This window comes from Schistocerca piceifrons, chromosome 3 (assembly GCF_021461385.2).
Source record: "Schistocerca piceifrons isolate TAMUIC-IGC-003096 chromosome 3, iqSchPice1.1, whole genome shotgun sequence".
Lineage (NCBI taxonomy): Eukaryota > Metazoa > Arthropoda > Insecta > Orthoptera > Acrididae > Schistocerca > Schistocerca piceifrons.
Genome location: NC_060140.1, coordinates 109444646 through 109465013, shown reverse-complemented (window position 1 = coordinate 109465013; position 20368 = coordinate 109444646). Strand labels below are relative to the sequence as shown.

Below are 20368 nucleotides of genomic sequence, written 5' to 3'. Positions count from 1 at the left end.
CCTGCAGGTGGTCCAATGTTTACCTGAAGTTCAACCACTGTTGACCTCGCTTTGCACTTCATGCTGTGTGCTGTTGCCGAGTGTTTAGCCGTTAGCCAGTAGATGTGCATGCCTGCTGCATACTGAGTAATCCCATGCCTGTCACTATTTGAGTTCAGACTCTCTGCTTCCCATAGATTGACTCACACAGTGAGTTAGTTTTTCTTGCAAAGGTTTCCCTTGCTTGGGTATTATTGAGCCATCATCGGCTGATGAAGTATCTGCACTGACTGTATAGTGTAGCAGTGTTGTTATGCCTATGCAGATGTTAAAGTAGTGTTTGCGTGCTATTTTTACTTGAAGTTAGTAGTATGTGTGAATTTTCACTGAATGCTTTTCTGTGTTACAGCAATGTTCTCAAAGAGCTTGAAGATACAGAAGCTGAAACAGCAGCCTACATCAAACTAAGGGAGGAAGAAGAAAGGAAGCTCAAATCCTACACAGCAGCATTTGTAGAGTATTTAGACAGTGATCAGCTCTTTAGTGCTTTATTTGAAAATGATGGAGATGGTCAAGCACTCCTGAAAATGGATGACGAAGTTGTGGAAGTGTGTAATGAGTATCCTTTTAGTTTTGTGATTGTTATTAATAGGTCTGACTTTTACAGACTTTATTGCAGCTGTTGATTCTGTGATTTCATTGCTGGGTAAAAACTTCCATGTCAGGTGTACCTGATCTCATATTTTTAACCTTTTGATCATTTAGCCAGTAATTCATGTTCATTCATTCACACATCATGATCTGTAAAGTGTGCTAATAACAAATTATGAGTATTACTAATTTACTTACATTGATAATTATGGGGATGACTTCCAGATTATTTTAGATATGTGTACTAAGGGAAAAATACCTAGTTTTAAAAATGCTGCTGCCTGTTCTCTTATACTACTAAGCTTCCGTTTTTATTTATTACTTGAAAATATGTATGTAATTTTGCACAGAACACTATCAGCTGTCTGCATACTGGCAAAGTCAAGATCTCTTTAATACAAGCATTAGAGTTAAGTGGAACTTACATCAGCGAGCCCAAATAACCTGATAAATTGTGCAAGGAGTGGCCAATAAGGTGTTCTTTTACTTATTTTTGAATATCTGGGTATTTCTTTTATTTTGTGAATGATGTCTACTGGTAACACATTGTAGACTTGCACTGCAATATAGAGCTTCACACTGAAACCTACACACAGTCTGCAGACAGTACTTATTTTAGCTTCCAGTATTGTGTAGAAAAATACATGATACACATCCTGCAAATGAAAAGTATTAGCTATCTCTATCAAACAACACTAGCTGATTAAATGAACCATTATAAGTGCAAGAGCTACAACTGAAGAAGAGTCGCAAACCATTAAAAATACACTTTTGAAAGCAGTGACAAGATGATCAGAAAAACAATTATGCAAAAAATAGCAAGGCTTAAAATTTAAGGACATAGAGAGAGAGAGCAAAAAGCAAAGGAAAAACGAGATGCACACAAATGCATAATATTTATCTTCAGTCACACTCTCAAGATCATCTTCTGACACATTGCAAGAAAAGAAATATACCCAGAAATATAACCAGGACAAAGCAGCAGGAATCATTGAAATTTTTCGTTAACAAAATTTAAAATTACGTTTATGGAGAGCAGTCAGTAGCATTCAAATTAATGAGGCACATGAACCAAAAAGAGAAAACTACAGCCTAAATAAATATAATTGCTGTAACTGCTAATTCTGAGTGTGTGCTGCTTCATAGTATGCATGTGATGTTTGTGCTTGATTTGGCTGCTATGGTGTAAAGAACAATAGAGAGAAATGTTTAAATACTCTATTATGCACAGATGATCAAACAGTAATCCAAGAAAATGAAGATAATCTTCAATGAGCCATTTGTCATATTAATATGTTGGCTTCTAAATGTAACATTAACATCTCCATTAATAAAACAAGAGAAAATCATCAGTAAGATATACAGTTGTAACAAATATTTTAAAAGTGGAACAGTTAACCCACTTTCAGTATCTTGGCTGTTAACATGAGATGAAATTCCAAAGATGTAGTTGATAGCAAGATCCTAAAGTTTATTTCAACCCATGGAAGAATTAGAAATATGCTACAAAAAAGCCGCAAAAGAGGAACAGATCAAGTTTTACAAAGTCTTGGCAGTATCTACAATGCATTATGGATCTGAAACTAGGGTTTCCATGCAAAAGGGTATGAGCAGGATCTGGCCTGTGGAAATGAGATGTTTCTATAGTGTTAAAGGTCGCACCAGAGAAGATCATTTCAGAAATGAAGAAACTAGGAATGGATCACAAGTTGATTCGGAGCATGAGAAAATAGATCGAACAGACTGCAAATCTAGAAGGAGAAGACAGAGGGGAAGATCATGGAAGAGATGGCTTGGCCTTTTTGATTCTAACAGGTGAAATCAGCTAATCCATGAAGGGAAGGGAGGAAGAAGTAGTATTGTTGCTGTGAATTGCACAACTCATCCTAAATTCACTCTTGGTATTAATTGAAAATACCATGATGGAGTGGATGTATTTACAAATTAATCTACACTGTTTCTTCAAATAATCCTTTTCGAGAGGATGGTAAGTCACCCAGAATCCCGGGTCAGGGGAGACTTACCTGACAGGATGAGAAGGAAAGACTGATTGCTGTGGACTGCACCAGACGAGATTTGCAAACCTGAGAGCTTAAATCATTTTTCGCATCCTCCCTCCCACCTCTGTTACATGCATTTAGCTTTTTGCCCTTATTACTTCATGCATGATGTTTTAGTGGTAATCTCTGTCTTGCAAATTACCCTGTCTTCCACCTTCAAGCTCTCAGGTTTTCAAATCTTGTCTGGTGCAGTCCCCAACAATCACTCTTTCCTTCTCATTCTGTATGGTAAGTTTCTCCTGATCAGAGGTTCTGGGTAACATTTCTAAACTGTACCCCATTCTCTAAACCTCTCCAGTCCTTTTCCTTTACCCCTCTTCCTTCCCCTTCAACTCTTCTGCTGGAAGAAGGAGCCACTGGCTCTAGAAGCTTGCATAAGTTAAACCTTTTTGTGTGTGCATTCTCCTACTGCCACTTGGTGAGTAGACTCTTTTATCTATCCAATTACATTATATTGACTTTAATAATTACATCAGATAGATTCTTGTTTAACCAGCGTACAGACAGCTAATAGTGCTGTGTGGAAAATTAAAATGCTTTGTATGAGTGTCAGATAATAATTCAGAGTATGGAAGGAGTGGTGTCTTATTTTCAAAGTAGTTGTTTTTCTCATAAAATACAGTAATCTAGAATTAATTACCATAATTATCAGTTTGAGTAGATTAGCACTAGTCATAATTCATTGTCAGTTTATTTTACAAAAGTACCCAGAAGTGGTTGCTTCTGCCTGCTAATGAATAGCTTAACTCATTCCACATCCCTGAATGCTCTTTTTCATGATGGAATTGATGGAAAATGATGTGTGAATGAATGAATGAACACTTTTTTTGTCCAGTCTGCACAGATATGAAATTATTGGTGACATATAGACTACAGATAGCTGCTCTTACCCGATTTGACAGTCTAGTTATCTGTCCTGCTTACAGTTGTCAATTGTCATCATCAGTAAACACTTCGGGCTAAGTTGCCGTGGTCGATCTGTAGAACTTCTTCTCCCTGACGTTTCGTTCTCAACTACGGAGAACATCTTCCGAGGTGAGTCAACGACTGGCTGCTAGGAGCTGGGGCCGCCGCTTATATGGATATCGTAGGGGGCGCCACCACACGTCACGTGGCGTCGAAGTGCAGCTATCTCTGACTATCGTCTGTTCTCTTGATTGCAGGCAATCGATTGACACGTGATTGATGCAACGTCGACCGCCATATCTTATCCAATTTTAATCCTTCTTCTTTACGATTAAAATTGTATTGATGTTTGTGGATTTCAATTGCCTCTCTATACATATACATGTACATACGTGTATAATAGTGCGACGTCCTCGCTAGCACACTTTTTCCACCAAATTTTTATTTCGTGATCTCCATCCTTAAAAACATGTTCCGCTACTGCCGTTTTGTCGATATGTCCCAAGCGACAGTTTCTTTTGTGCTCCGTCAACCGTGTATTGATGCTTCTTTTTGTAGTTCCTATGTAAACCCTGCCATAACTACACGGAATTTTATATACCCCTGGGGTGGCTAGGGGGTGACGAGCATCTTTTGTTGATCTTAGGCATTCACTAATTTTCTTAGTAGGTCTAAAAATGGTCTCTACCTGAAACTTGGCTAGTACCATCCCAATGCGATCCGTGATATTATGGATGAACGGAAGAAATACTTTTCCAGCTGATGGTTGTTGCTGTCTCCTAATGCCTAAGATCAACAAAAGATGCTCGTCACCCCCTAGCCACCCCAGGGGTATATAAAATTCCGTGTAGTTATGGCAGGGTTTACATAGGAACTACAAAAAGAAGCATCAATACACGGTTGACGGAGCACAAAAGAAACTGTCGCTTGGGACATATTGACAAAACGGCAGTAGCGGAACATGTTTTTAAGGATGGAGATCACGAAATAAAAATTTGGTGGAAAAAGCGTGCTAGCGAGGACGTCGCACTATTATACACGTATGTACATGTATATGTATAGAGAGGCAATTGAAATCCACAAACATCAATACAATTTTAATCGTAAAGAAGAAGGATTAAAATTGGATAAGATATGGCGGTCGACGTTGTATCAATCACGTGACAATCGATTGCCTACAATCGAGAGAACAGACGATAGTCAGAGACAGCTGCACATCAACGCCACGTGACATGTGGTGGCGCCCCCTATGATATGCATATAAGCGGCAGCCCCAGCTCCTAACAGCCAGTCGTTGACTCACCTCGGAAGATGTTCTCCGTAGTTGAGAACGAAACGTCAGGGCGAAGAAGTTCTACAGATCGACCACGGCAACTTAGCCCGGAAGTGTTTACTGATGAAGACGCCGGCCGTGAAAGCCTACATGGAATGAGTTGTCAATTGTAGTTCTCATTTTTATAATTTCAATTGTTGACCTTTAAGTTGTATATGGGTAATTGTATTGCTGAGTTTAAAGAATAGCATGTAAGGTAATAATAATTACCTTGCACTGAGAGTGAAACAAAATAAGAGCTCAAATGATAAGGAGATGAACAAGATTAACACATCAGAATGGGTATTAGCTCTTTTTATATGTGCTTCAGATTTTCTGGTTTGTTAGTCAGCAAAGTGATCCTGGGGAAAGGACCGCTTTAAGCTTTCTTTCTCCCCCCCCCCCCCCCTCCCTCCCTCCCGTTCCCTCCCTCCCTGCCCCGTAAAAGGGGAGAAATCATGAATCAGCTGTTTTATTTTACAGGCATTCAATTGGATGACACACCTTGACCATTACAATCAAACTCAAATAAGATTGGTCCCATTATTAGTTTGCTTCATGTAAGCATTTCTCTTTTCTGAGGTAAACACCTAACACTCATCTGATAATAGGCATCACATAGCTGTGTATTGTCCATGCTTAAAGCACTGTGTGAATTACATGAAAGTGAATGCATTTCTTATATGCAGAGACAAAGAATACTGATTAAAATTAAATAAAACATTCGACAATTTTAATTTTACTGGGTCATTTTATAGAATTATTCCTAATACTTTTGGAAGTCTCAATTTTGTCTCACTCACTAATAATTTCCTAAATCTCATTCTAAGATCCACAAAACCTGCCAATCTTGAATACTAGCTGACAACACACATCCTTGAAGTATAAAATTTCATTGGTAGTACACCAAATTAGTCCTTGTAAGATTTTCATGAATGAAAGGATGAGGTATTCAGTACAGGGCATTAACAGAAAAAATATGCAGGTATGTTAGTGTAGCTCAGTGGGTGTTATGGATCCAAAAGTCTCATGTTCAATCTCTGGTTGGTAGTCTTCTCTGTCGCTTGTCACTTCTTTCACCTGTGACAATGTTTGCTAATGTGAAAAATACTGAGTTGAATCACAGTTTTGAGTCCATATTAAACCCTCTTTAACTGTTTCTGTACAGATGTTGGAGGAACATAGTGGCATACCACCTGCAACGGATCCATGTTGACTAAAGCACTGTGGTGTTTAAACCAACCTTCTGGTTGATGATGGGCATACTTTAAATCTCAAATGTGGATAACAAACAGTGGAAATTCTAGGATGAAATATCAACAATATAAGGAAAATACAGATTTCTGCTCACTGTACAGATGACATGTTGAGTTGCAGACAGGCACAATGAAGAGATACTTAACACATAAAGCTTTCTTCAGTACAGGAAACACACACACACACACACACACACACACACACACACACACACACACTCATTCATACATGCAAGCACACTTCACACACCCATGACCCCAATATCTGGCAGCTTGGACTGTGATGTAGCTGTCATGTGGAAGGAAAGCAGCAGTTTGGAGTGGCGGGGAATGGGAAGGGATAGCAGGGAGTGGGTGGAGGGAGAAAAGAGCGCTGTATGGTGGAGTGCGCAGGGACTAGATGGAGGCATTTGAAGACTGCCACCAAGTACAGTGTCAGGAGGCTGTGGGGGGGGGGGGGGGGGGGGGGAGTTGGGGAAGGGGGGGGGGGGGAAGGAGGCAGAAAAGGAGAGGAACAGGGAAGGGGAAAGACGGGCAGGTGCTTTGACAGAGGGCGGCACACAATGAGAATGAGGGGATGTGAATAGGGAGATGGTGATAGAACAGAGGGGTGGACACTGTTGGATGGAGAGTGTCGTTTACCACACTGCTGGTTGAGGTCAGGATAATTTCAAGAATGGAGAATGTGTTTTAAGAATAACTCCCATTTTTGCAGTTCAGAAAACCTGGTGCTGGAAAAGACGATCCAGATGGCCCAGAAGTGAATATGTAGAGACAAAGAATACTAATTGAAATTAAGTAAAACATTCAACAATTTTAATTTTACTGGCTCGGTTTATAGAATTATTTATAATACTTTTGGAAGTCTCAGTTTTGTCTCACTAATAATCTCCCAACTCTCATTCTAAGATCCATAAAACCTGCCACTCTTGAATACTAGCTGAGAGCACACATCATTGAAGTATAAAATTTCATTGGCAGTGCATCAACTTAGCCAATGTAAGATTTGCATGGTTGAAAGAATATGGTATTCAATAAAGGGCAACAACAGAAAAAAATATACAGATATATTAGTGTAGCTCAGTGGGTATTATGGATCCGAAAGTCTCATGTTCGATCTCTGGTTAGTAGTATTGTCTGTCACTTGTCACTTCTTTTACCTTTGACAATGTGTGTTAATGTGAAAAATACTGAGTTGAACCATGGTTTGGAGTCCATATTAAACCCTCTATAACAATTTCTGTTGGCCCAGCCATTGAAATAAAGCTTGTTAAGAAGGTTATCCCAAAAGTAACGTCTCCAAAGTGATGGGGGTGACAAGGAAACTGAACTGTTTGCATAGTGTTTGGCCACACTGTTATTTTCCTTGCTCCCTCCACTCTCTACAGAAATCACTGCATATCCACTAGAGCTTTCAGTCTTGGCTTGGCAACCAGTTGTAATGAAGAAGCTCTCATTAGCCATTAGCACCAGGTGCAAAGTTCATGCAATTATTCAGTTTTTAAGTACAACGTTCATTGGCAGTTGATGGGAATTGTATGGAGAGTCATATACAGATGTCAAAAATGTCCACAAGTGGTGTAGAGAGTTTGCATGTGGTCGTACTGAAATTCATGATGAGGAAAGAAGTGGAGACTGCCAATTCAGAAAGAGACAGTCACAAAGGTTGAACAGGTTTCTCGAAGTGCAATTCACCGGAAATGTTGAAATTTCATAAGGTGTGTGTAAGATGGTTCTCGAGAAAACAGCAACGTGTTGTAACTTCCTGCCAGTTTCTTCAGTGCTATGCAGGTGAAAAGTACAACCTTTTGATCACAGTCTGGCGGTGGCTGTTCATCCTTTTGGTCAGTGGATTGGTAGTCATACCAGTATAAAAACTGTGCAATGATTGGAGTAGAGCTGGTATATGACATGTCTGCTTTCACAGGCGGCCAGGCCTGTGATGGGGTAGGATAAGCCTGTGACAGGACTGGTATGGGAAGTGCTGGGTGAGTGGGTTGAGCAGGTCTTTAACCTGGGTCTACCACAGGGATATGATCTCTATGGCAAGGGGTTGGGGTTAGTGTTGGGAGTGGCATCAATTATGCAATCACTGCACAGTTTTTTGTATTCGTATGACTGTGACCCAGCTGACCACCAGGATGAACAGCCACTGCCAAACTCTGGCCTAGAGCAAAACAGGACCACCGTGCCACAAACATACAGCTGAACATAATGTGCTTGATTTCAGCGACTGCTTCACAACCTGGGCCAACTGGATCCAGGTCCAAGACCTGCCCAATCATCCCATCCAGCAGTGCTGTCAGAAGCTTATCCTACCCCATCAAGGACCAGGCCACTTGTGAAACCAGACATGTCATATATCAGCTCTGCTGGAATCATTGCACAGCTTTTGATATTGGTATCATTACCAACCAGCTGTCCACAGAATAAACAACCACTGCCAAACTGTGGCTGAGAGCAAAGCAGACCACTCTCTGGCACAGCTTGCAGGACATAACATGGTTGATTCCAATAGCTACTCACAACCAGGGCCAGCTGGACCCTCTCCACCACCATCAGGTTTTCTGAACTTTGCGGATGGGAGTTATCCTTACAACACATTCTCCACTCTAAAAATTATCTCAGCCTTACCCTACGGCAAATTACTGTTCCGACACCTTCCACGCCACAGTTTCTGCCCCATCTGTCCTACCACCATCTCCCTATTCACATCCCCTCACTCTCGTTCTGTTCCACGCTTTGCCAATGCACACTCTAGTCTTTCCCCTTTCCTGCTCCTCTCTTTCTCCGCTTTTCCCCCCTCCCTGCTTCCATGCCCCCCCCCTCCCCCCCTGCCCACCAAGCCTCCTTTTGTTGTATTGGTGGCAGTCTTGTAATGCCTCCATCTAGTCTCTGCACACTCCACCAGACAGGGCTCTTTTCTCCTCCCATCCGTACCGTGTTATCCCTTTCCTTTTCCTGCCGCCTCCAGATTCCTGCTTTCATTCCTTGTTACAGTTGCATTCCAGTACAAGCTGCTGGAGATGGTAGTCATGTGTGCATGCTTGTGTGAATGAATGTGTGTGTTTCCTTTTCTGAACCAGGTTTTAGCCTAAAGCTAAATGAGTAACTGTCTTTCATTGTGCGTGTCACAACTCAACATGTTATCTTTACAGTGAGTAGCAATCTATTCTTCTCCTTATATTGTAGACCAGTATGTTCAGTAGGCTGTGCATAACCATACAGCCATGACACATCTTGAGTCAGAAAGAGGACACATTTGGAGTAATACAAATATCTACAAGGACAGTGACGGTGCATCGAATTCTGAAGAACCACTCACCATTGGCACAATGACCATTGCTATGCCCTCGGCCTCCCTTGACATGGTTTGTACTACTCGGTTTGCGTGCATGGCACCACATTGTCTTTTCAGACAAATTCCAGTCCTGCATACAGCATCTTCAAGGAGAATGAATATTGGCAGATTGTCATCTTCATACATGCCCAGCGTCTGGTGTGATGGTGGGCAGTGCCATTTGATACACAATATAATCACTTCTGATTCACAAACAATAATTTTGACAGGAGGGATTATATTTCTGATGCATTAAAGTCAGTGGCCATCCCCTATCTTCAGGATCTCCATGACATAATCTTTCAGCTAGATAATGGAAGACCCCATATTGCCCATGCCATCCTGACATATCTTGATGCAGGGGCTGTTCAACTGTTGTTGAAGCTAGCATATTTTCTTGATCTGTCACTCACTGAAAACATCTGGTATTGGGTTGCCAATAGATGGAAATACTATTACTTGTCTGTCACTATGATTGATGAACTCAGACACAGAGTAGAAGCAGCATAGAATTATCTGTTTTGTCATCCAAGCTTACTTTGACTCTGCCCTCAGCTGGGTTACAGCCATTGTTACTGATCAGAGATGGTAGCTCTGTGTACTTGATTTTGCACCAAAATCCCTTACAAATTTTATCACATATTCATCCTGTAGTATACATACAGTAAGTAAAATTTTGTTACTATTTATCCTTCCTGGTATCACACTTTTAATGACCAGCTGTCTGTATTGAAATCCTAAATTTATCTTATAACTCTGTAGTGACACTCACTGTGGTCAGAATAATGATTAGTGAACTGTGATGTTACTTGACTTACTTGTATTTATTATTCAGTTGTAATACTACAATGATGAATTGCTTTGGCAAATAGATGTAGCAAACATTAAACTGAGAATCCAGCCAATGGAGTGCTAAACTGAGAATGTTATTACTTTGTACTCAGTATTACTACATAAATACATTAATAATAAGGAAAAAGTTACACAAAGTTACCTTTGACTCTGTGTGTGTGTGTGTGTGTGTGTGTGTGTGTGTGTGTGTGTGTGTGTGTGTGTGTGTGTTTGTGTGTTTGTGTGTGTTCATTTGTTTGAAGAAATTTGCCAGATGATGTAGTTGAAGAAAATATTTTCCTTAATGCAAATATGATTTCATGATGAGTTTTGTGCCATTACGCAGAAATTGTTTGACCTGGGTCTGAAACAGTATAAGATCAGGGAAGCTGAAATAGAACAGTTCAGTAGATGTGTGGAAGATGCCAAAGATAAAAATGCAAAACAATTAGAAAGGTTTGTTACTTCTATCTCTTGCATGTTTCCCAACTAATACAACACTGTTTCTCCACTTACTGTTATAGGCTTAGATTATGATTTGGCCCTTATACCCTGCAGTATACAGCTTATGAATACTTTTAAATAATATAGTGCCATTTGTAAAAGTACTCCATAGTTGTGGAACCACTCTTTTAAAACAAAAATGGATGGATAAACAAAAACTTAAAGCTAAGTAGTATGAGATGAGAGAGGATGGGACCTGTATGTATGTATGCATCTATGTAACAAACATGGTGGCAGTTTTGAATCTTCAAATGAAAATTGCCATTGTTTTTCTAGTTTAATTCTTCAGTTGTCTTATATGTCACATGACCCTATTTCCATCTGAAAATTTTATTTGTATCAAAGGTGGAGGCTCCTAAAATGGCTGTCATGTTACTAACATAGCCTCACAGGTTTTCTTTCTCCTATCTCATACTGCTCCACTTTAAATTCCTATACATCCATGTGTTTTTGTATTGAAGGGTGATTTCAAACCTGTGGACCACCCTTCATATAATGTGTGTGTGTGTGTGTGTGTGTGTGTGTGTGTGTGTGTGTTTAGAGTGGGGAAAGGTAGATGCAACAGCTAGAAAAGTTGCTGATGAATAATTCAGTTGGCCAGACAAAGAACCCAAGCTGATCAGTGCAACTAATGGACAATGCATAAAACTATAGTTTCGCTCAAATGGAATGAAAACCTACCAAAAACAGTGAGTATGCTGGGTACACTACACAGGACTTCATCTCCAGTGGCAAGGTTGCTGCCTTAAATCAGGCACTGGACTAACATTGACACTGTTGAAAATCCTTCCCACTGTTCTTAGAATAACTTCCTGAAGTCTGCCTGACTTCCAGATATATGGTGCACTAAATCTGCCTCTTTCCTCTATCAGTCTAAATGGATCACCAAAGACAATTCAGACCAGTAACAAACCAATATCTTGTTGTCAAATTATGCAACACCACAGCAGAGACCAGTGCAGTTGCTTCATATTTTGTGTGATTACAGTTCCACAATTTAATTGCACAGTTTCTGGCTTGAGAAGTGGTTCTTCTGATCCCTCATATCTGTATCAAAATTTACGTACATACTCTACATTGCAGAAGGTACTTCCTGCTGTATCACATATTAGGTTTTTTTTCCATTCCATTCCTGTGTGGTTAAATGGCTCTATATGCAGTACAATCAGCCTAACCTTGTCTTCATGGTCTCTTTGGGAACAATATGTAGGAGGCTGTAGTGTATTCTCAGATTCTTCAGTTAATACATGTTCTTGAAACTCTGTAAGTATACTTTAGCATGATAATTGGCATCTATCTTTAGACAACTGCCTGCCAATTCAGTTTTTCAGTTACTCCATGATGCTCTTCTATGGGTCAAGCAAACCTGTGAGCATTTGTGCTGTCATTCTTGAGTGCATACAGTACTCCCCTGCTAAAAGAAAGGGTGTGTTTGACCGTATAATGTACTTCAGCTGCTGCTTGCACTTGGTACTTTAACCATGTCAGATCTGTCACTCAACGTTATATTATTTTTGCCTGCATTCATTCACTTTTATGAATGGTTCTGGTGGTCCAGCTACTTGGTCCCACTGCCATGTGTGAACTTTCATCTCTTCTGGACTTCGATCCTTTGTAGGACGATGCTGAAATATGAGGTCACAATAACTATTTTGAGCTACAAAATAAACTTTCAAACTCTTATCTTTAATTTCTGTATAGTTTAAATTCTTCCTCTCTCAAAATGACAGATCTCCTTAATTACAATCAAAATAGTCTAAACCTGCAACACAATGTTATATGTGTGACCTGTGGGCCATACATCAAAGTTCCGTCTTTTTATCATAAAAAATGATTCATTTGTTTCAGGTCCTCATTGACATTGTCAGTGGTGCTCTTACTCAAAGCCATCCATTACACTGCCAATTAAGAGTGTCAAAGCATATCTATATCCTTGTGCAGCAAGTGAGTGGTGCTCTTCCCTTGATGACTCGCCACTGTTCTCATTTTTACTGCTGATGCACCCTCTGTTCAAACACAGATTGGGGTGCACAATGTATGATCATTTTTTCTGTACTACTTAATGTATATCAGCTACCAGGATCATCTTTAGCTTGTACGAATATTAAAATAGTGGAGCAGGATATTTGATAAAATGCCCTGTCACACTATACAATTTTCTTTCTAGACTGACTTAATTTTCACAGTATGCTACAAATGAACCCTGTTCTGCCTCCTGCTTTACATATTATTGAATGTATGTGATCATTTCACTTCATATCCCCACAATTTGCAACACCTAGGCATGTGAGACTCTTATCATTTGTCTGATTTTATTTTACATTGATGTTTTTTACCTTTGCTTTTTTGTAAATTAAAATTATGAGAATGATTGTTTTTATTTTTTTCAGGGTTAGGGATACCTTCACTGAAAAGAAAGCATTGATATATATCAACATGAAAGCAGCTATTAGAGCAATAGAAAATTGTGAGTGTGATGCAAAGGTGTATTATGCCCAAGCACAGAAGTGTACAGAAGAGTTTAACAGTATTTGCCATTCAGCATTCACAGATTTTATGGCTTCAGAGCTTACTTTGAATAATCAACTTGAGGTTAGTTTGCAAGGAATACTAACTACTCTCTTACTACGCATATTAATTTTATTTTCAGCTTCAAACTTTTACAGATTTTCCATGTCCAGCTATAGTTTTAGCACCCAGTCAGCTAAGGAACTACCTAGTTATAGGCAAAACATTGTCAATAATACAGAAAAAAATCATTAAAGAAAACATAGAGTAAAACAGTATTAATAATAGAAGTACAGCAGTGGTATAGAGAAAGAAATTAGTTATTATGGTATGCCATCAGTGATTGTTGACATTAAAAGAGATGCTAAAACAGGCAGGAAAATATTCCTATTTATAAATGACACAAATACAAGAGCTTTTTAGAGCATGTGTTGATGGAATATGTTTCAAGCGAGAGTGAAGAAGAGGAAAGTTACGTCAGCATTCAGCAGCAAAATTAATACATTAGTACTGAAGCATAGAAATCTGTATCACAGGTTGTAATGAAGATGAAGCCTTGTTGAGAGACGAAAGTTGAAAACAGCCAAATTCAATAAAAGGACAGCTGTACAAGAAGTATTCATGCAATTTAAAGACTAAATCTTCTTTTAGAATCATAAATCATAAAGTCAGTCAATAGCTCAATATCATCTAGCCACTTGAACAAAGATTATACGTCATTGAATTGGAAAGTGATTTAGTTTCTTTGTCATCCTATTTGTTTCCTGTACAAAAATGACAGGTGTAAAAATATTCTACTGTCAATCAACAATAGGTAGGTTACTGGATGCTCTCAGATGCTACATCCATTTTAGGACAGAACTGGCTCCTTTTCTAGCAGCTGTTTGTGACAGATTCTGGAGCAAAAGAATGTATCATGGGATAGGAAAAATGTGCAGGTTGTCCTAGTTTTTAAAAAGTCAGGTGACATAGACTCACACCTACAGACTGTATCACTAAGGTCAATTTTTAGTAGAATTACAGACTACATACTTCCACTCACCAAGCAGTAACAGGAGAACACACATATAAAAACATATTCAAACTTTCGGAGCCAGTGGCTCCTTTTTCCAGCAGAAGGGTAGAAGGAGAAGGAAGAGGGGTGCGTGTTTTCTTGCTGCTGCATGGTGAATAGATTTTTTATCTACCAATTTATATTATATTGTCAAAAATTGATTATTTTTGTTGTTATATAGACTATATATTTCATTTCAAATGTATATACATTTTAATGGTTTTTGTGTATAATATAGATATGAGGAATATGCACCAAAATTAGCAAAGTAATAAAAAAAATAATCTGACAACCTGGTATACGAAGTTGAGAATTGTTAATTTACTGGCCTACTGTATTTTATGAATAAGCAAGATCTAGTATGTTGCAGCTACTTTCCAAATATATTCATGAAATGTTTTCAATATCCATACTTAGTCCTATGTAGTGCCATTTAAGTTTTTATTCCATGTTGATGCATGTATTCTTTTTGCAAACAGAAAGTGAATAAAACTTTTGAAAACAATCTTAATCAACTGGTGGAAGTGTTTATCAGGGATGCTCAAGCTCTGTTCAGTGAATGCTGTAACATACAGAAGATATTTAGTGAACGATTGGCAGAATATGCTAACTGTTATCTTACCAATGCAATTGTTAGAGCTGATGATCCAACATTTTCATTGCCACCTGAACTGAAGTCGGTAAGTTCACAGTATCAAGAACCTAGTGTACACACTTTTCTTTCTACAGTAAGTGCTTCCGCATATAAACCTGCAAAGTGATGGTAAACACTAATGAGTTTCCAGAATGAGATTTTCACTCTGCAGCGGAGTGTGCGCTGATATGAAACTTCCTGGCAGAGTGAAAATCTCATTCTGGAAACATCCCCCAGGCTGTGGCTAAGCCATGTCTCCGCTTATCCTTTCTTTCAGGAGTGCTAGTTCTGCAAGGTTCGCAGGAGAGCTTCTGTAAAGTTTGGAAGGTAGGAGACGAGATACTGGCAGAAGTAAAGCTGTGAGTACCGGGCGTGAGTCGTGCTTCGGTAGCTCAGATGGTAGAGCACTTGCCCGCGAAAGGCAAAGGTCCCGAGTTCGAGTCTCGGTCGGGCACACAGTTTTAATCTGCCAGGAAGTTTCACTAATGAGTTTGCTTCACAGTAGGGACATTTTATGATCATATAGAGATTCATAATTATTGATGAAATATCAGAAAATGAAAAAGCAGATTACCAGACATTCTGAAGTGAATCCAGAATTATTGTCATCTTATATTCACCAAATAAAATAAAATAAAATATGTATATGCTACCAGTAATCTATGAATACAGAGGTCGCAGGGCAATAATTTGTGCTTTTAGCATAAGAGAGAAGAGAGGCAACTGGTGTTAGAAGATGATTTGATAGTTCTTCTTCCTTCACTCCATTGCAACTACTCATTGACATTGTCAGTGGTGCTCTTACTCAAAGCCATCCATTACACTGCCAATTCAGAGTGTCAAAGCATATCTATATCCTTGTGCAGCAAGTGAGTGGTGCTCTTCCCTTGATGACTCGCCACTGTATATGATACCAGAAAAGAATACTGGTACAGTAGATGATTGTGAAGGCCTAGTTCATTTATCTCAATGCTCTATTTCACTTTTTTGTAATGCAGTCTCAGAGCAGTCTCAGAGAATAGCATGTGTACATTTATTATATTCATTTAATTTGCTGCCATAAACCCATAATTCTGATCTTCAGTTTTGTATGTATTGGTGAGCAGTGATCATAACTGCACTGCCTGGATGGTGATGTAGGTATAAAACTTTTGGAAAAAATGAGCAACCTCAGACTAAAAGTGAGCTGCACATTGATGGGGTGAATGGTTGTTAAGGCTGAAGAGTTATTAGGTAGCGACCTGTGAGACATACGCTGCTCCTTGACTGTGTTACAGTTGCCAGTTGTGTGCAGCACTTTGTCAGTTCAACACTTACTTCCATAGTTATTTGTGGCACCAGGAAAAGATGCTTACAAACAAAACACAAACACATCCAAAGATGTATGTGATTCATCATGGTATATTCACTTCTTGGTTGTTGCTGGTATACTCACTGTTTCTTGTTTTGATTGCTGCATTGTTATTTCCTAATAAGGCTACCTGTGCTGAGTGCTTTGCATTTCAGTCCGAAGACTGGTTTGATGCATTCTCATCACTTGTCCATCTTACATAAGTCTTTTCATATACGCATACTACTGGATCCTACATCCATTTGAATCTGCTTACTGTTGTCAGGCCTCAGTTTGCCTTCACTGTTTGTACCCCACGGCACTTTCCTCTATTATAAAATTGACTTTTCTGGGCAACTCAGGATGTGTGATATCAACTTATCCCTTCTTTTAGTCGAGTTGTGCCATAAATATCTTTTCTCAGCCAATTTGATCCTGTACCTCTTCAAACCCATAGAGACATTAAAACTGTATCCCTGATTCAGTTTTGAAACATTTTCAGCTTTCTGCCCAATTTTGATAACCCCTGAAAAAAGTGACGTACAGTTCCAGTTCACATCACTTCATTGAGCCTTCATATCTAGCAGTTCACAGTATTTGCCATTCTGGATGTATCCCTTACTGTTCTGATTCAAGAAATAAATAGGTCTGTTAGTTTATTGCAATTATACATTAGTGGTTAAGTGTATATTTTTGGATCAGTGTGTAGACTAGGGGTACAGACTATAGTCTGTTCATTGCTTGTGGTATTTTTGTAGTGTCAAGTGGTCTGTTAGATTATGTGGTGAATATGATCTCATGGATCAGCATTCATTGTAAACCATGTTAGTAGCTTTATTGTTACCTTTCTTGAATTTTTATTCTTGGAAAATGCTTTATAGATTTATGTTTGTATAGTGCCTAGACTAGTCACAAGAGCTTTCCAATGGGTTTCTTAAATCCTAAATGTGTCACTGTGGAAGAGAAATACATGAAAGTCTACAACAAAACTTCTTAGCTTATTAAGTGGTGTATCATGTACAGTACTTAAACATAACCTTCTGAAACTAATATAGTAGAATTTAACATATCCAACCTCTCCTGTTCATCTGCTGACTCATCAAGTCAACCACAGACAACCTGCATACATCTCTATGACTGAACAACTTCAGGAATTGATACTTATATGACAGGATGCACTACCTAATATTTTCAAAATGCTGTGCATATTTTTTAACACACAATTATTCCAGCTCTCATATCTTAGATGCTGTTGGTGATAGAAAGGCAGGGTCAAATGTTTTGGATAGCCCTTAGGCTTGGAACCATTTGTACACCCAACAGAAGGATCTTCTTAAGTGTCACAGTCCTACAGTACAGGGTCAAAGTATTAATATAACACACTTCCTCCCGCTTAGGCAAAAGGGGCAAATTGGTTGGTTCTTTTACATCTGATGTGGTCTACAGTGGGCCTCCAAAACCTTAAGAGACACCAATAGTTGATGGGCAGTTCCTTAGAACACAAAAAAAGTTTTTTTATCATTTTTTCAACCAAGACCAAGCCACGTATTTCAAAATGGCTATGCACAGAAATGAATGAATTATTTGTGATATATTCCTAAGAGCCCAATCTTGAAAAAACTTGAAGTTATCTTGATATTTGTGTCCATTTCCAAGACACAGAGGATCAAGGTTACGTTATTTGCACATGTAAGACATGCATGTAATATTTGGTGTGAGTGAAACGGTAGTTTATTAAGTGACTAGCACATAGAAATATACTCTAAAGTGTCTTCATTATCATCAGAAGGGTTGTGGAAACCCCGTGTCATCGTATTGAAACTCATGCAAAATTTTTGTGCACTTAAAATCCGGTCTGAGGTGTAGAATTTCTTTTGCATTATTTCAATTTCACATAAGTAAACTGTCAAAGTTTGACCCATAAAGTGTGTTCCATATCAGTGATATGCCCTACTGTAGCAGGAAAAATAAGAGACCCAGTGGAAAAATGTTTGTATTGGAGCACAGAAAAGACTAATGTACAGCTGTTTTAAAAGACTCTTGACTAAAAAGTGGGGTACCAGCTGCCTCATACGCCTTTCTCAGCACCCTTAAAATTTTTCCCAAGGAATTTGGCATGCAAACATATTCATGCTTTTTCATGCTTAGAGAGAAGAAGAAGGGGCAGTGGGAGAGAGACAGAAATGTAATAAATAGTGAAAGACAAAAGACAGTGGTTGTGGAGCAAAGGAGACAATAGCATTCTGAGAGAATGAGAGGGACACAATGGCAGTGGAACATAGTTGACACTGACAGACCAATGCTCAGAAAAGAGTGAAGGAACAGTGCCAGTAATCCAGTAAAATGCTGCTCAGAATGGCCAAATAGCAGACAGTTTTGTAGAAGTTTTTTGACAAGGTTTCTATGATGTTTTTGAGGGTGCTGAATATTAATTTTCAAAGTCCCACCAAAATTTCAGCCTGGATGGGTCAAAACTGGAAAAACATGAAAAATGGGACTCTTTCGGGTTTTTCGCTTATAACTGGGAAACAATGCAATTTTTGACAAAGTACTTCAGAAAGTAAAAGAGAATAAAAATTCTCATAAAGTAGGTATTAGTGACTTTGTGCCAGATCAACCATATGACGTGTTATGTGTATTGGAGTTAGCCCAGTTTCAAAGCTGAGGATATGGGCCATCTCAGGACCTCCAACCCCCTCACCCCCCCTCTCTTCTCTCTTCCCACACCTTTACATACCTGGTTGGACATAACATTGCTGATTTCCATCCTCCAGTAGAAACATAGTGTTAATGAAGTCAATATAGTAGCTGACACTTGCCATTGCAGAGGGGTGAGATGTTTGTGAGAGGGCATTGTTCTAACAGGAGGAAACCTGATCCTGTGATTTAATCTCCTGCACTGGCAGTTGTTGTGTAGATACATGGTGAAAAACCCCCCCAGATATGGTAAAGTTAAAATTTATTAAAAACAAATAAATGAAACAGTGATCGACCGTAAGTGTCGGCTAAGACATTAATTATGAATGCGCTTTTAAGGTGCGGATAAATGACAAAAATCATCATTGATTTAAAACAAATAAATGAAACAGCGATCGACCGTAAGTATTGGCTAAGACATTAATTATGAATGTGCTGTAAGGTGCGGACAAATGACAAAAATCATCATTGATTTTTCTTTGTACATGATTTTGTTTTACACTCTCTCGTATGTAGAAGGACGATGAAGATGTATGGCTTTAAGTATGAAGTATTACAAGTGTAATGTATCATATGTGCGCATGAATAATAGTATATTTAACATCAGTATTAAGTATTTTTATTGAAGTGAAGTGGAACCAAGTAAAGAGGATTTTCTTCATTTATTTGACATGCAATGGTGTCCTTGAAGTTGGCTGCCACATCTACAATTGAAATTTCGGAGAGGAAGTCCGAATAGCCAAAATTCGCAAATAATGCAAATGTACTACACTTTAAATTAAATTTTTTTCCATGCACATATGTGTATTTATTATATTTTTCTGATTATTATAACACAACTGGCAGCCTGAGTGCCACGACTTCAGGGGGCACTGGTTGTAAGTAGGGTTTGTAACTATTATTATAGTAAGAAATTTCTATGCCATAGTTATTGTTCATAAAAACTATTTGTCTGTATTCTCTGTTTACATGAATAATGACGGGGAGCAAGTAAAGCAAAAAGGTAAAAATTGAGGAGAAAATTTTGGAAAGGAATAAGAATTGGACACAGGTTACGTAAAAGTTTCCATAGTAAGCTGTTTTGTTTGGCGCAGCAAAGGTAGGATGACTACGCAAGTTGCTTGCATGGTTACGCTTGGTAGGCCTCTTTTGATGTAGATGGAAACCTTTGCCTCATTATTCCCTTCCTTGAAATTTTATTTGCGAAAAATTTACAGGAAATTTTGAGTGTTATACACTTTGTCAGTAAAACATAAAGAACTGCAATATAATAGCTTGCACATCATAATAGATGTAAAACAGGCTT

General features: G+C 38.7%; 1 protein-coding gene across 1 annotated transcript in view; it reads left to right on the top strand.

The window, feature by feature from the left end:
* LOC124789902 (dynein regulatory complex subunit 3) overlaps positions 1-20368 on the top strand; it is a 73681-nt gene that overhangs the window by 13042 nt on the left and 40271 nt on the right. Inside the window, exons 4-7 of the mRNA XM_047257419.1 lie at positions 389-598; positions 10651-10791; positions 13230-13431; positions 14881-15081. Of these exons, the coding sequence (XP_047113375.1) occupies positions 389-598; positions 10651-10791; positions 13230-13431; positions 14881-15081 (754 nt within the window). The remainder of the gene's footprint in view (positions 1-388; positions 599-10650; positions 10792-13229; positions 13432-14880; positions 15082-20368) is intronic.